Consider the following 17,669-nt stretch of genomic DNA (forward strand, 5'->3'; position numbering starts at 1 on the left):
AGAAAAATTTTTTGTCTCAGATAATGTAACCAGCCTGCACTTCTTGAGGATCGTTGAGAGGCTCATTGTTAAATTGACTAGTAGTCTTTTTGAGAATATTCTTTTTGTAAATATTTAATTATGCATTATTTTGAGATTATGTTTTAATTGCTCTATGATAACTATAGATAAGATCCCGAACTGTAATTTATACTATCTAGCTATTGTGACGGAGCAAACCTCTATATTATTGATTTGGTTTTGTAAATGATTATTGTAAAGATTTTGGGAGATCCTATTTCTAGAGGAGGTATTGTTGAAATCTCTACAAAAACAAATTAGATTATTATGCTAATAAAAAAGTGTTGCAATGATCCTTAATTCCATTTCTAAGACATTAAAATATTAAATTAAAGTTCTTCTTGATAAGGCTTAAGGGATGTGTATTTATACTTATCTCATGCTGGCCACGTCAAATTTTAAGGCGTGACAGTTCTGTTAAAATTTTTACAAAAGGTTTAGAAATCTTTTGTTTATATAAAAATATTATAATCATTTTTGATCTTATTTCAAATGAATTAAAATATTGAATTAAAATTTTCTTTATCAAGGCCTAAGAAATGTATGTCTGTGCATATATTTTATGCTAGTCACATCTAATTTTTAAGGCATGACAGTATAAACATATTTCAAATCAAATACAAAATTAAAACAATAGGATTATTTTGAATAAATAATCTATTAATTACATATTGAATCCAATAGCATAACTTTTTGATAAAATAGAATAATTTCAATAGAAAACCAATTGAATAAAAATAGGATAAGTAGAGAGCACTATATAAATAGTAAAGAAAATAATAAGAAAGTCTTTAAATAAAGTATTGAAGAAAGATATTTTAAGAGAATTTAATTGATAAGTTAATTGTGACATTATCCACTTACCTGTCATGTATCCAAATATAAAACTTACTTCTAATTGACACTCTTGCACCAATGCTTGATGTTCTAATATTCAATTAATGTCATTGTCACTTCCTCTTACATGATTTATCCTATAAAATCTCAGTCCAAATTGATAAAAAAAAATGTAAGGAAAAAATTTTAACTTCAATCTCTCTCAAACATAGCATCAAACACTCAATGAGTATTTCAAAGATGAAACTTCAATATTTCTCAAACGTCATATTTAAAATTTGCTTTAGCTAATCAAGAAATACTTTAAAACTTTGTCACTTTCAAACCACTTATAAATTACCACCTACCATCCATCTTAATCCTTAAAAAATTACTCTCAAAAGGTTTCAAGTCACATCCTTATAATAGTTATACAATATTCACACACTTGCTTTATTTTTCTGTGTAATAATACAAAAAAAAAAAACCAAGTGACCCAAGCATTAAAATTAATTTTGATTAATTTATTGAGGTTTAGCCACTCATTTGAACAAAATTATTCAAACATTCTGACAAACACCTTATGTGTGAGACAAAATAAGCAAATATAATAAGCTTCCTACTTTCTCAATCCTTTATTCAAGCCACATAAACATAACAACAAATCTTCACATGATTTACTAATTCTTAAATTCATTCTTCAAAATAAATCCTCTAATTTATAGACATAATTAGATTTGAAAGAGAAGGGAAAAAAATCATATTATATTGTTTAGCCTTTCATCCATACACAACAAAGAATGCAAGAATAATACCCCCTAGTAGAAGCTCTTCCCCCTCAACGATTTAGCTAATCAAAACTTTACTCCTTTATTTTTTTTTTCCACCAGTTGCTGCAAAGATGAAAAGAAGGGAAGAAGCAATAGTGAACACATGCAACCATACGGACACAATGAGTAGGAGAAGAAGCCATGAATTGAGGAAAGATATAAGAGGAATGAAACGAGGGAATCGAAGCTCTCTCATTCATACCGGTACATAACGACGCAAACAGGGGAGGAGGAGAGATATCCGGTGATGCTGAAATGAGGAAGGACTCTCGGACAGAAATAATTGAGGTTGCCAGTGTTGGACAAAAATGATGAAGGAAGAGGAACGATGGAGAAACAAGGATGAAAAAGAAGCTTCAAGATTCCAATCGCTTGTCTCTTTGTCACACATCGCTGAAGAAAAAATGAAAATAGGCAAGATATATCTCATATGATGTGTGCTTGCTATTACACAGGTTTTATGCATACATACGTACGTACGTGTGTGTGTGATGACATTTCAGTAATTACATAACATCAGAAAATAAAATTTCTTTAGTTCAAAGAATATCTGAACCCATTGCACACAAGCTTCCCACTGGACTACAAACCCTTTCATTTCATTTACTCCCAAAACTTTAAGTAAAATATCATTAAAATTTTAATTCTACTGAAGTTCCTAGGTTATTACAATTTAAGTCAAAATACCAAGAAAAATTAATTATTTTATTTTAAATTTTCTGAATTTACACCAACTTCTCTTTTAATGCTTAAATAAAATTTATTACATTATTTGAATTTTTTTTTGGTAATTAACGAAAGGTTAAAGGTATATTTTTGTTTTAAAATTATTCTCTGAGGATCATCTAATACCCCAACCTTAAGTCCCCCTAAATGCGTGTGAATCAAGGTTGGTCGGGTCCATTTTGAAACAACGCAGAGATCTGGAAAAAAAGGAGGAGGAGGAGGTAATGCAATACTGGGATAAATCAAAAGTATGAAGAGAAATATGCCTCCTCACTGACACATGTTTCAAAATGGGTCCCACTAGCCTTAACTAACAGACTTTTAGGGAGACTTAACTTTAAGGGGAATTTGCTTCATTTTAATTGTAAAATGATTAAGACGAAGAGTTTAAGATATTAAGTGTTTTTCACATAATAATTTAGGAGCCAAAATAGCATTTATCCATAAACAAATCATAAACAAATTCCAACATGTGAGTTTTTTTAGGAAAAATCATAATCAAGAACCCCTGGAGACAATTAATTACATTACAAGATCAAGTGATTGTAATATTACTATGTAAAACCAAAGTACCTACCTTTATTGTGAAAATACAAAAATACTTTTCATGTGTATATTATATACTCTTTTAACAACAATTCTTTCTTCAGAAAAAAGTTAAGTCACTTTCACATTTTGATAATAATTAATTTCTTTATTAACAAATCTAAAAAATTAACCTGGTGGGAGAGAGGAATAAGTATTGTGTGATTTGGTGAATAAGTCTCCATTTAAAAAAAAGTCTAATTTCCATTATAACAATAACCAATTTTTCTATTAACAACTTCAAAAAATTAACTTGATAGTGGAGATGAACAAGTGTTATAATTTAGTGAGCAAGTTTCTATTCGAGAAAAAGCAAGTTTCATTTTTATTCTAACAACAATCAATTTTTTCATTAACAACTATAAAATATTAATTTGGTAGAGTATTTGTTATAATCTAGTGAAGAAATCTCCATTTGAGGGAAAAAAACAAATCTCATCCCCATTATAACAACAATTAATTCCCCTATCGCAACAAAAATACATTGGGGTAGTTTTTTTTCTTACAATAAATTTTAATTACATTTAAGTCCTTTGGTCATACAGAGTAATATCATAATCATTTGACCATGCAATGTAATTAATTGTTTTCACGGGTCCTTGATTGTGTTTTGCCTTTTTTTTTTTTACCAACAGAAAAGATCAAATAAATGATAGTTACATTCACGATAAAATTGTCTAAAAATGAACAAATATAGATTCAAACTATTTGAAACTCATGAATTTATAATTTTTTAAATTAATATTTATGATTTATTTTTCAAATTTTTTTAATGAAAATCTAATTGTTATTAATTTATTCTTTTAAAAGTTATCACTTTCACATAATTATAATAAGTCTGGTATATAAATAGTACGACACTTGGAGTGCTGTGAGTTTTTTAATCATTAGGATGAGCAATACCCTTGTGGCTTAGGGGCACCTGTGTGGCTCAGCTCGCGGGTTCGTTCAGTGCATGCAAGTGTTCATCGTGGCAACAAAAAAATTGGTTAAATGATAAATTGACCTTTAAATTATTGGTTTACGAGTGCAGAATCCTGAACTCAATTTCTGATGCAATGTTTCCATTGCAATAATATGCGATTAACAAATATTAATTTTAACCCTTAATTTATTGGTCTTTTCTACAATTTTTTGGGTCATGGTCTATAATTCTTAGATTTTTTTTATCTTTGATCATTTTCTAATCAACTAATAGTCAAAATTAACTTCTATTAACAACATGGGTAACATTATACCATTTTTAAAAGTTGAAGGAGAATATTGCAATAAAAATGAGTTTCAAATCCCCAACAATCTTGGACCTATAATTTAAGAGCCAAATTTTCCATTTAACTCCAAAAAAAAAAAATCATGCACGGTTGGATTCACTTGTATCTCTAGTAGTAGTTTTAATTTGTATTTTGAAATGCTATCATTGTTTGTGTTTTTTGAGCCTTGAGCCGAATAAAGATAATAACTTGTTGATTTATTGCATTGTATATACTCCTTCTAATCTTATTTATAGGATAAAGATAGAAGAATTATTTAGTTCTATTTATAAGCTACGTCATTAAATTTTTATTATAAATTTTTCTTTTACCCTCCATTGAATGTTGGAAAGAGAAATTATTATTGAAGTATATATATTTAATAGGGATAAAGTTAAAAATTTATTAAATTTTAAAATAGAGATAATGAGTTTTAAGATTTTTTTTTTGGTATTGATAAAACATATTAAAAGTGACTTATAAATAGAATTAGAGAAGTATTTGATTTGTTGAATTGAAATCTGAAAACACATCACATAACATCAGCAGAGTGAATTATTGATTGAAATATAATATATCTGGTCACCACAAATAAGCATTTCCCTGTTAGATTATTTGAGCTGGCACCATTCCAAATAGGGGCGGAGTTAGAAAATTTTGTTAAGGAGGGCTGAAATGACAAAGTATAATTATAGTTAGAAGAAAATTAAATACATACATATATATATATATATATATATTACTAACATAAATATTTTAACCTATGTATTTATATTCAATTTTACACACACATATGTAACAAATAAATAAATATATATATATATATATATTCATTTTTTAAGTTTTGCTCGTTAAGTTTTCATAGTATAAAAATACTTAATTATCATGTTTATTTAAATTTTTTTAAGAATTTCCTTCTCATTATAAACTATCATTAGATTAGAGAATATTTTATCTTCCCCATAAGCATTGAATAATTTAAATGCACTCTTGAGATTTAGAGTTCTGTTCAATATAAAGAACTTTATTACTTGCTTGTTGAATTTATTATTTAATTCTTTCCGTTATTCAATATATCTTGAGTTGCAGCGTTTTATAAAGTTTGTTAATTTTTCAAAATTTCTTTCATCAAATATAAAATGAAAGCAAAATCAAATAATATCAATGCTTTAGGAGCAATTATGATGTTATCTTGTTAAAAATAAGTAGATTATATAATAATTATTTCTTCAAGTTTCTGCAATAGTTGGACTATACATATGTAAAAAAATTACTATAGAATTGAAATGTGAAAAGCTATGGTTCTAGAATGAGCACAAGGAACATCTTCATCTCCACAATTATATTCACGAAAAGATTGCTCCCACAGGGAATCCTTCTTGGCAAGCAAAGCCCAACAAAGTTCATACATGAAAGCTATGTTTTGAGTGCCCAAATATTTGATCCCCAAACCACCATCAGCTTTGGCGTTAATATAGTTCTGCCAGGCAAGATGTAATTTACGCTGTCCTAAGTGTTCATTCCAGATAAAACCTCTGCAAATTTTGACCAATTCACTGACCACACCATTTGGAAGCAACATAGTTTGCATCAAATAACTAGAAATGGCATTCGAGACAGATTTGACAAGTACAGACCTCCCAGCAATAATAAGATATTTACCTTTTCAGGAGGAGAGTCTGTGCTGTATTTTTGGGATGGTCTGATCAAATACAGTTTTGGCGATTCATTTATGAATAACAAGAACCCGCAAGTACTTACCAAGTTCGGAAGTAAGGCCAACTCCCATATGATGGCTTAATCTTCCAGTGATCTATTGATAATAATGATCGGTGAACAAAACATTTTGGATTTATAGAGATTGACTCTGTGACCGGAGGCAAGACAAAAATTCTTCATGGTTTCTTCTATAATTTTGATTTGATCCAAGGATGCTCCATAAAATAGAATGAGATCTTCCGCGAAGAATAAGTATGAAATACCAGTACCCCCCCCCCCTTTTTTTTTTTCAGAAGGTAAGAGGTTTCCAACATTTGTTAGAAACAAACCTATTAATGCAATGACTCAATCCTTCCATATACAAAACAAAGATATAACGGCTGAGTAGGTTGCCTTGACGGGCGCTCCGGCAGGATTTGAAGGCCTCATATTCTTCCCCATTCCATAACTTTGAGGGTAAAAGTGTTAACGCAGCACATAATGAGATGGATAAAAACAAAATAAGCCCAATGCTTTGAAGAGTCTATTTGACGAAGGTCCAGTCAAGATAATGAAAGGCTTTTTAAGAAAAATGATATAGAACTTGAAATATATAAATAATAATGAAATTTAATAAAATATCATAGTTTTTTGAAAACCTTTGGCATTCATCAATGTAAAAGTAGTACAATTTTAGTTTAAGAATAAATTAATAACTTGGGTCCACGTGACCAAAAACTTCAGATTTTCCCATTCATTTTTGACTTGAACTTGAGCACTAAATATGTCACGTTACGTCAGCTATATCACATCACGTAATATAAAGTTAATGGGAAGGGATTTAGCTTTTTGTTGTGTAGTAGAATGTCATATCATAACGTGTTGCACATGAGGCGTTAATACTTGCTATTTCTTACTCTTCCGGTCCCGGTCCCATATATTAATCATTTTTTAAAAATATTATTTAATTCACTTTATAAATCGTTGATGAAATTATTTTATTTGAAATTAAAATTCTTAAACTATTATTAAAAGCAAAAGAGAGAGAAAGATAAAAAATAATATTATAATGTTTGTTTACTTTTTGTTTTTTGCTTGAGAGTTATATTTAAAATTTTTCTTATTTTTATTTTTGTACTTTTATTTTATTGATATTAATGAAGTTGGTAGAAATAATTTATAAATAAACTGAGAGAGTATTCAATCAAATGAAGATGATAATTCTTTTTTTTTAATAAAATATGATGAGTCACTTTTTTATAAAAAGATGATGAGTCATTCTATTATTACGTTTGGTGCCACCCCGTATTTTGAATAAAATTATCTCCAATAATAAAAGATACCTGAGAGCAATGAAAATAAGTTTTCAAAGATGATTTATATTGTGATTTGGAGGGAGTAATACTTAGAAACAAAATTATTTGATTTTAGTTTTGAGGTTTCTCACGGCTCAGTTGGCTTGATTTCACATGAAATATTGTATTTATCCTTCAGATTTTTCTTTGTATTTTCTCTTTAATAATGATATTTGGGTCAAAATTAAACCTCTTGTTATGATGATTGTCAAGGAACATCTTCATCTCCACAATTATATCACGAAAAGAGTGCTCCCACAGGGAATCCTTCTTGGCAAGCAAAGCCCAACAAAGTTCATACATGAAAGCTATGTTTTGAGTGCCCCAATATTTGATCCCCAAACCACCATCAGCTTTGGCGTTAATATAGTTCTGCCAGGCAAGATGTAATTTACGCTGTCCTAAGTGTTCATTCAGATAAAACCTCTGCAAATTTTGACCAATTCACTGACCAGACCACACCATTTGGAAGCAACATAGTTTGCATCAAATAACTAGAAATGGCATTCGAGACAGATTTGACAAGTACAAGACCTCCCAGCAATAATAAGATATTTACCTTTTCAGGAGGAGAGTCTGTGCGTATTTTTGGGATGGTCTTGATCAAATACAGTTTGGGCGATTCATTTATGAATAACAAGAACCCGCAAGTACTTACCAAGTTCGGAAGTAAGGCCAACTCCCATATGATGGCTTAATCTTCCAGTGATCTATTGATAATATGATCGGTGAACAAAACATTTTGGATTTATAGAGATTGACTCTGTGACCGGAGGCAAGACAAAAATTCTTCAGGGTTTCTTCTATAATTTGTGATTTGATCCAAGGATGCTCCATAAAATAGAATGAGATCTTCCGCGAAGAATAGTATGAAATACCAGTACCCCCCCCCCCACCCCACACCCCCCCTTTTTTTTTTTCAGAAGGTAAGAGGTTTCCAACATTTGTTAGAAACAAACCTATTAATGCAATGACTCAATCCTTCCATATACAAAACAAGATATAACGGCTGAGTAGGTTGCCTTGACGGGCGCTCCGGCAGGATTTGAAGGCTCATATTCTTCCCCATTCCATAACTTTGAGGGTAAAAAGTGTTAACGCAGCACATAATGAGATGGATAAAACAAAATAAGCCCAATGCTTTGAAGAGTCTTATTTGACGAAGGTCCAGTCAAGATAATGAAAGGCTTTTTTAAAAAAATGATATAGAACTTGAAATATATAAATAATAATGAAATCTAATAAAATATCATAGTTTTTTGAAACCTTTTGGCATTCATCAATGTAAAGTAGTACAATTTTAGTTTAAGAATAAATTAATAACTTGGGTCCACGTGACCAAAAACTTCAGATTTTCCCATTCATTTTTGACTTGAACTTGAGCACTAAATATGTCACGTTACGTCAGCTATATCACATCACGTAAATATAAAGTTAATGGGAAGGGATTTAGCTTTTTGTTGTGTAGTAGAATGTCATATCATAACGTGTTGCACATGAGGCGTTAATACTTGCTATTTCTTACTCTTTCCGGTCCCGGTCCCATATATTAATCATTTTTTAAAAATATTATTTAATTCACTTATAAAATCGTTGATGAAATTATTTTATTTGAAATTAAAATTCTTAACTATTATTAAAAGCAAAGAGAGAGAAAAAAAAAAAATATATTATAATGTTTGTTTACTTTTTGTTTTTTGGTTGAGAGTTATATTTTAAAATTTTTCTATTTTTTTATTTCTTGTACTTTATTTTATTGATATTAATGAAGTTGGTAGAAATAATTTATAAATAAACTGAGAGAGTATTCAATCAAATGAAGATGATAATTCTTTTTTTTTTAATAAAATATGATGAGTCACTTTTGTTATAAAAAGATGATGAGTCATTATTTATTACGTTTGGTGCCACCCCGTATTTTGAATAAAATTATCTCCAATAATAAAAAGATACCTGAGAGCAATGAAAAAAGTTTTCAAAAGATGATTTATATTGTGATTTGGAGGGAGTAAATACTTAGAAACAAAATTATTTGATTTTAGTTTTGAGGTTTCTCACGGCTCAGTTGGCTTGATTTCACATGAAATATTGTATTATCCTTCAGATTTTTCTTTGTATTTTCTTCTTTAATAATGAGTATTTGGGTCAAAATTAAACCTCTTGTTATGATGATTGTCAATATTTATTGAATTTGGATACATTGTATTTCCTTTAAGATTGCACGATATAGTGGAAAAAAATTTGATATCAAGATATAATTTTCAGGATATGCAATTTTTATATTCAAATAAATGAAAGCTAGATTATATTTCTTTTAGAGAGCACTTGTATTTCATGGGAGACTTTGTTTGCAAAAGACCTGGCTTGACATATTGATAATGAAGAACCTTGTTTGATATATTAACATTGAAGGACCTTGCTTGACATATTGACATCATTATTCACAAGTAAGGATCTTGTAAGATATTGACAGTGAAGGATACATTGTGTGAAATATTAACTTTGTTTTTTTTATCAGTAAAAACATTTATGTCATTTAACTCTTAGCAATTATTGACAAGGAAAGATTTTCTTTTTGAAATATGTCCCAGGCCTTATAGGCTAATAAAGTTAAGGTGAGGTCCTTCATAGTGATTTTCCCTTTTTGGTTGAAATGAAAATAATTCAATTAAAGAATTTAGTCTCATGTCAGCGTTTCAATATTGTTCAAAGGCTAAATGCCAAATTATTCCCTAAGACCAAATTTTTCAAAGTCTAGCAAATAAATCAATCAATCTTGTTCATGTATTATAAAAATTAAATTAAATAATTATAAACTAGATAAGCATAATTTTTAGGAAAATATCAACCATGAACCATAAGAGGAAATTTGTATCAGTCAATGACCAATAGATTTTGAAATTCTATTATAGTCTCTTGATCCTTTCTTGATATTATTTTTCACGTGAAGTGACCAAATTACCAACAAAATTTAAAATAAAAAAGCCACCCTCTATTGTCACCAGCATCAGTAATCAGACGGCCAGCCTCTACACTAGTGGCCAATCGCTGAAGCTCTAGCACTGGCAATACTTTTATCCAAGAATAATTGGCAAAGGTGGCTAAGGGAGGATTTAATCCCATAACCCCTTGGTCACCTAATAGCCATAAAGTCCTTTAATTCATATGGCCAATATATATATATAAGATATATATATAATATATATGTATGTCTATATAAGTAGTAAACCAGTTTCTAACCACTTCAATGCGATAACATAATGGTATGTTTTGTTTGGACTGAATATGAAACGTCGATCAAATAGGGCACGAGGCTAGTTGGGCTAAGTAATCGAAATGTCAGGCCCAATAAAACAAAAGAGGCGACCCTAAAGCTCAATAAAGTCCACAATAAATAAACATGTTAAAATTCCGTCAGCTTCAAATATCAGACTATGGCATGAAGCATGATCCTAAGTAATGCCAAAATCTATGCTCAAGTAGTTCGGTGAAACAGGCTAGTTATCAAAATAAGAGACCGTACCACAAGTTTCTCGAGATTCCTGATTCTTTGGTAGAAAATGGTAAGTCTCAAAAAAACGCTTTTGCTATTCAACACTATAAATAAAAAGAAGAAAAACAAAAAAGCTAGTCAACACTCAATCAAGACTCACACATTTTGCATTTTGCATTCTTAGCTCCTTTTCAATTCTTAGTTTTTAGTCTATAATATTTTTTCATTTTATAAAATTACAAACTTTCTACTACAAAGCTTTTTATCTTTTTACATTTGAGTGAACTGTAGTAAGGGAACTCGAGACCCGTTTTATTATCTATTGAGACTCAACGTCTCTGGCACGCCTAGTATTTATTGTTCAACCAAGAATAGTTATTAATTCCTGAATGACACTTGTCATTTACTAACATTATTTGTTAATATAATATGGACAATTGAAAATTAAGAGTTTTAAAGCTTCATGCATCTTACTTGTTAAAAGTCAATGTATTGGTCTTAATTATGAATTAGTTGTTGTCAAAACTTGAATGGATACTGTGTTAATGAAGGACTAACACGTACAATTAAACACATCCTATTGGTTTTTCTAATTTGTTAAAACTTGAATGAATTATTGTTAATTTTGAATGAATTGTTATGAAAATCTAAATGTATACTTGTTGATGAAAGACTAATGCTTGTATAATTAAGCCCATCTTATCATTTTTCTAACTTGTTAAAGCCTGAATGAATTGTTGTTAACTTTGAATGAGTTATTATTAAACACCTGAATGGATACTTATTGATGAAAAACTAATACTTGTATAATTAAGCCCATATTATTCATTTTTCTAATTTGTTAAAGTCTGAATGGATTGTTATTAAACTAAATAATGGTTGTTAAAACTTGAATGGATACTTGTTGATAAAAGACTAACATGTATAATTATGTCAATCCTATCTATTTTTCTAACTTGTTAAAATCTGAATGAACTGTTTTTAATGTAAATAAGCTGTTGTTAAAATTGAATGAATATTTGTTGATAAAAGACTAAAACATAAAATTAAAATGCCAATTTTATCTATTTTTTTAATTTGTTAAGGCCTAAATAGACTATTAATTTAAAATGAGTTGTTCTTAAAACCTGAAAGGCTTGTTTGTTTATATATTTAGCTTGCTTCATTTAAATCTGCATTTTTAATTATCAACATTAAGTATCCATTCAGATATTTTTAGTTACCACATTAAGTATCCATTCAGATTTTATAGGCCCGGTATATTATGAGTAAACGGTTTGTACACATATTATAACTGCACAGGAGTTGGTGGAATAAAGCCTTATCGAGCAAGAATTATACCTTGCTTGCGGTGGAGTATAAAACAAAAGCTAAAGTGATTACTGATTATCACATTATGTTTATAGGATAACGTTATGGTGGACCCTCCATGCATACACCACAGACGCTGCTTTTTCCTCAATCACTTCACACTGAGGGTCAAAAATGTTATCAAGTTCTTATCCAAATTAATGTTAGAAAGCTTTACTTGTAGCTTCATGACATCAGGCGGTCCATGTCAATAAAAAGAAGAACTGTTTTGAATCTTTGGCACGAAGATTTGCAATATACAATTGAGAAACTGACTAACTGACATTTAGAGAGACTTAATGTCAGGGGAATTTATTTCATTTTAATTACTTTAAGAATAAAATTGCTACCACAAAAAGTTTAAGATACTGAATACTACTTAAAAAATAATTTAAGAATAAAAATGTATCTTTACCCTTTATTTATTACACAATGTGCATAAGTTTGATATCATACAAGCTGAGTAAGATATTGCAAATGTTCAATCAGTTTGTAAATGATATTCATAATCTTAATTGAGGTGGAAATCTCCAAAGTCCAATTTTAAATATGGTAATTAATATTTAAATTATAAGTTTAAAAGTATTTATAACCCTAAAATTCATTAAATATGCAGCCCGAGAAAAAAGGAAAGGAGAGAAGAGGAAGAACGCATTCTGGGGATAAATCAAAAGTGGGAAGAGAAATATGCATCTTTACTGCGACATTTGTCAAAATGGGTCCCACCAATTTTGATTAATGAACATTTAGGGAGATTTATCAAGTGAAAATTTGCTCCATTTTAATTGCTTTAAAAAAAAATTACTACGACAAAAAGTTTATGACATTAGGTGTAAGGTTGCTTTTACTACCACAACATTTAACCAAAACTTTCTAAATGATTATGAATTAAATCATATAATTACTTAACCATGGTTGAAATTTGAGACCATATAGGAACACATTCCAAAATCAAAACCTTAAAGAACAGTTCAAATATAACTTCTATAAGATTAAATCGGAATAAAAATAAGTATGAAAGCATGGGCTGCAATTAAGATTCAAAACATTTGAAATTGGATTAAAAAGGAAAATTCAACACAAAGTACGAAGTTGTGCCGTACCTTTCCTTTTCTATCGAGTTATTAATGACAAAGAGTAAGCCCTCCTAAATTTAACCATCTATTCAAGCAGGTAGAGTGCTTTTGTGCTTTTAACATTAATTTAATTTAATTAAGGGTGTTACTTTACAACTTTATCACAAGCCATTTAGCCTATAATATGCCTTGAGGGGAAGCTAGCTCATCCGCACAATCATCTGGCCATCTTTATTTTTCAATTATAACACTCTCTCCAAAAGTGCTGTTTGTTGGAAATACCATGGCTTCCCAAGAATCATCACATGCTCTGCCTCCTTTGCCCGAATCCCAAACAAGTCCTTAATTTGTTGTCATTGTGATGAGTTTGGCAACACAACCGAGCGAACCCTCCATGTGGATGCTCTGTTCATGGTCGTCTCTAACATCATGGAAGCCTCACGTAAGATCTCGGATCCAAACGTAAAGGTGCGTACGTAGGTGTGTCTATATATAATACATATATATATGTATCCTATATGAGCCGTTGTCTTTTCCAGTACTTATAAGGGCGAATAACTAAATTTTTGATTAATTTTATGCATAGTAGAGAAATTCGAGTCAACCCATTTGGTTGAATTAGTTTGTTAAACTAGTATATTGATCAGTTTAACAACATACTTTGTTTTATAATCACTTCGATCATGTTTTATTATAGTTTTGAATTTTGATCATTAATCTTTGAACTAGTCTCTGACTATTCAATAATTGATCACGGTTTACATACTATAGTTTAATGTTAACAAGGAGGCCAACTCAAGTCCTTTCGGTTTCAATTCACCCACAGAACGGCTTTGGAAAATTGCTTGTCAGGTTATATATTGTTCTATTTTAAAAGATATATATATATATATATATATATATATATATACAAGTTGTTATTAACTCAAAGTAATATTAAGTCAATGTCTTAAATTTATTTATGTTGACACACAGATGACGAGTACAGTTGTTGATAAGAAATACTCGCATGCACACGAAACAGCAAAGAGGATAATCACAGATCTGAAGGAATATCCATGGCATGCAAGAGCAGTGATGGCACTAGCAGCATTTGCTTTAGATTATGGGAATTTCCATCTTCTTTTTCAGGTTAAAGATGGCGACCACCTTGGAGCATCATTGGCTGTCTTGAATGACGTTCAAGGAAGCATCATCAGTACTATAAGGAAACCGTTTCCACATACCACTGTCTGGTGAGGAATGTTTTCTTAACTGTCCATGTTTGGTTAAGTTGATGGGAATGTTGCAGCGACATGATTATGCCAAATTTGAGGACATGATTCCCACTTTGGACAAAGCTAGGCATGAATTCCCTGATTTTGTTTATTGGGCTGTCTTTGCGACTGTTGTTTGCAGCAGCACTCTTTACATGGGCTCCAGTGGTTGGTAAGTTCTTCATACTCTGTTTAGCTTGATACCATGTTAAAATTACATGTGACTATACTTTATTTAACCTAGCCAGTCCAATATAACAAATGTAAGTTAAACAAGCTAGTTGCTACTGGCTAGCTATAACTTAGCACAAGCATATGTGTGTATAAGGACCAGGTGGTGAGCGTTCTCTCCCCCGCTATCCATGGCATTTAGAAAACATCATATCATTCTAATTAAATCCGAACGGTTTAGATTTAACGTTTTTATCTTTATCTTTATCATTATCTTTATTTTACTTTTATTAAAATACATTTATAAAGTATAAAAAAATTTATAAATGTGTTTACCAATTTGAACAGTCTAGATTTAATATGAATTGTTCAAATTTAATATTAAAATTTTTTAAAATTTTTATAAATTGACCATATATATATACGATGTATAATATTAATTTTTTATAATTTTTAATATTAATTTTGAACTATTCCTGTTAAATTTAAACTATCTAAACTAGTGATCAGATTTATTAAAAAAATTTATCATTTTTATGAAATATAAAATAGAAATCAAATTAAAACATTAAATCTGGTCCATCTAGATTTTATCTAGACGGTTCAAATGTTTCCTTAATGTAGTAGAGGTTTAGATGAGAGAATGCTCAAAGGAGGGAAGCCGGGTATATACATACACATCTAATTTTATATTCCTTTATTCAATTTCAAAGGCAAGGCTTCTTGATATAAGAGCCAGTTGAAATTTTTTTTTTTCTTATCTAAATGCGAGATCCCGATCTTCTTTGTTCTCAAACTAACATACCTTAACAAGAGTTTTTAAGGAAGTTTATTTTAAGGAACCATTGCCAATACATGTTTAATAAATAACTAAACAAATATCCTTATAATCTATGTGAATTGGTTATATATTATCTCTTACATTTAGTACCGCGAGAAAATTAGTTTGGTTTATATAGTCATCACACTTTCTATTACATGCTGTTTTGCTTCAGGGTCAGCAACGGCACACTATCCGAAACTAGAGACTGGATTTCCCACGTTCTTGAAACATTACATGACTACCTGAAGCAGATAGAGGATGTGAAAGGTTAGGATCTTACATACTAATTCTTATTTTCTAATATTAATTTATAAGTTACTTCTAATATGTTTCATCTCAAATAAGAAAAAAACTTAAAATTGATCATTAATTTTGCCTAAATTCAATAACTTTCTAACTCTGTCTGTCATCGTCTTGTCATTTTTTCATTGTTAATTGACGAGTAGTGGGTTTCACATTATATTTTTAATATTTTTTATTATAAAATATTTGAGTAGAGGAGCAACAATGACCCTTTGAATAGAAGTTGACAATGAACTTTAACATGATAAAAAATATTAAAAATAATGGGATCCATTGATTACTAATAGACATTAAGTGTTTTTAACGTCAAGGTAATGATAAAGGAAATCTTTAAAGTTGAGAGAGAGAATTGACCCATAGTTAAGTTAAAAGCATTTCTAACCTTTTGTGTTATAATTCAAGGATAAAAATGACCCTTAATCTAATAAGAAATAAGACAAAAAAAAACTTCTTTATCCACTATTGTAATAGGACCTTAGAGAGAGTGTGTGTGCGTGTGTGCGCATCACCAACAAATTAATTGGCACTAAAACATAAGGGAAAAAATGGTGTCATTGCAGGTATCATGGATGAATATTTAGAACGCCAAGCTGGGGCATTCCTAACTCCTACAGGAATTTTACAAGTTTTGAATGGCTGTTATTCCCCAAAGATAAGAAGAGCACTACGTGTATTACGGCTCCATGAAATCAAGGGTTAGAACTTCGAATTATATATAGGATTCTTTTTTTGGTCTGTATATAGGATTTGATCTGTTTAGACTGATAATTTCCTTTTTTGGTATAAGCTTTGTTAGATGTGTGTGTATATATATATATATATGAGATTAATTATTACTCATCATTTTTATTTCTGTTTACAGGTGAAGATCGATGATGAAATGTTCGAGAATAAGTGTGTGTTGCTGTTCATTTCCGAACTGTTCGGCATCGAAGAGGAGATTAAGCTTTTGAAAAAAATCAGCGAAGATTTGGCGTCAGATCCAAATTGCGAAAAACATGGGATGCGAAAGAATGACTTCAGGATCTTGTGGGTCCCCATTGTTTTCTTCTTCTTCTTCTTCGAAGAGTGAGAAGATCAAGAACACAATTCAACGTTGTCGCAGAACAATTTGTTACATGGTCGTGTGTGGTGGATTATTCCATTGTTGAACCTGCAAGCCAGAAACTGATCAAACAGGACCTGGGGTACATGAAAAAGCCTATGGGTGTAGTGTTCAACCAACGAGGAAGAAGAACAAATAACGATGCGTGCCCATGTTATCTGCATGGGGATGCCATGCATTCCCATGGGTACAGGAGATGATTTGATTTTTATTCAGAATTGGAGCTGGTTCTGGTCAATACTCAAGACCGTCAATCAACAACTAGCAAGTTTTGGTAAGTATTTTTTTTTTTTTTTTACTTTAGTCATACTCGATATATATACACACATAATATATATATATATGAAGTACCGATATTTTAAAAATAAACATGGCGTGTATACTATTTGATAATATGTATCTGGTATGACACACTTCCTATAGTTCATGATACGTGTTGCATGAAATATTTCTATATTACTCAATCCTGTCCTATTTAAGAAGATGTTTGAGATATTTTCATGTATTTAAGTGAAGCTGCTATGTTGTTTTATTTATTAAAAAATTCTCAACTTTTCAATTATTTCTTTGTTAATTGAAGGAATATGACGAGTCATCTTGTTAATTTGAGCAAATGCCTTCTCAAGTTAAAGGATAAAATAAAAAAAAATATTTTTTGTCTGGCACACCTATTCTGAAATAGGCCTGTTATGGTTGTTGGACACACCATATAATTAGAATCACATTCCATCTTTTACAAAGCACCTTATAAATAGGATTAAAGTCATATTTA

At 30.1% G+C, this 17,669-nt stretch overlaps 1 protein-coding gene across 2 annotated transcripts; it reads left to right on the forward strand.

Moving 5' to 3' along the window:
* The first annotated feature begins 13,474 nt into the window (after positions 1-13,474).
* Positions 13,475-17,101, forward strand: LOC129319300 (uncharacterized). Of its 2 annotated transcripts, XM_054964324.1 has the most exons (6): positions 13,475-13,707; positions 14,011-14,091; positions 14,215-14,667; positions 15,662-15,756; positions 16,353-16,487; positions 16,655-17,101. In XM_054964324.1, exons 3-6 carry the CDS (start codon positions 14,516-14,518, stop codon positions 16,666-16,668), a joined length of 396 nt encoding a protein of 131 aa, XP_054820299.1. In that variant the 5' UTR covers positions 13,475-13,707; positions 14,011-14,091; positions 14,215-14,515; the 3' UTR covers positions 16,669-17,101. The 2 variants fall into 2 exon arrangements, with proteins under 2 accessions (XP_054820299.1, XP_054820300.1); XM_054964325.1 differs by lacking the exon at positions 14,011-14,091.
* The last annotated feature ends 568 nt before the right edge of the window (positions 17,102-17,669 follow it).

Source organism: Prosopis cineraria, unplaced genomic scaffold (assembly GCF_029017545.1).
Source record: "Prosopis cineraria cultivar Desert tree isolate PC_DT_omini unplaced genomic scaffold, ASM2901754v1 PC9, whole genome shotgun sequence".
NCBI lineage: Eukaryota > Viridiplantae > Streptophyta > Magnoliopsida > Fabales > Fabaceae > Prosopis > Prosopis cineraria.

Excerpts from the sequence above, each read along its gene's own strand:
- LOC129319300 (XM_054964324.1), top strand. The coding sequence starts at position 14,516 with ATGGGAATGTTGCAGCGACATGATTATGCCAAATTTGAGGACATGATT. Across the intron at positions 14,668-15,661 it reads TACATGGGCTCCAGTGGTTG|GGTCAGCAACGGCACACTAT; the intron begins GTAAGTTCTTCA and ends GTTTTGCTTCAG. Across the intron at positions 15,757-16,352 it reads GCAGATAGAGGATGTGAAAG|GTATCATGGATGAATATTTA; the intron begins GTTAGGATCTTA and ends GTGTCATTGCAG.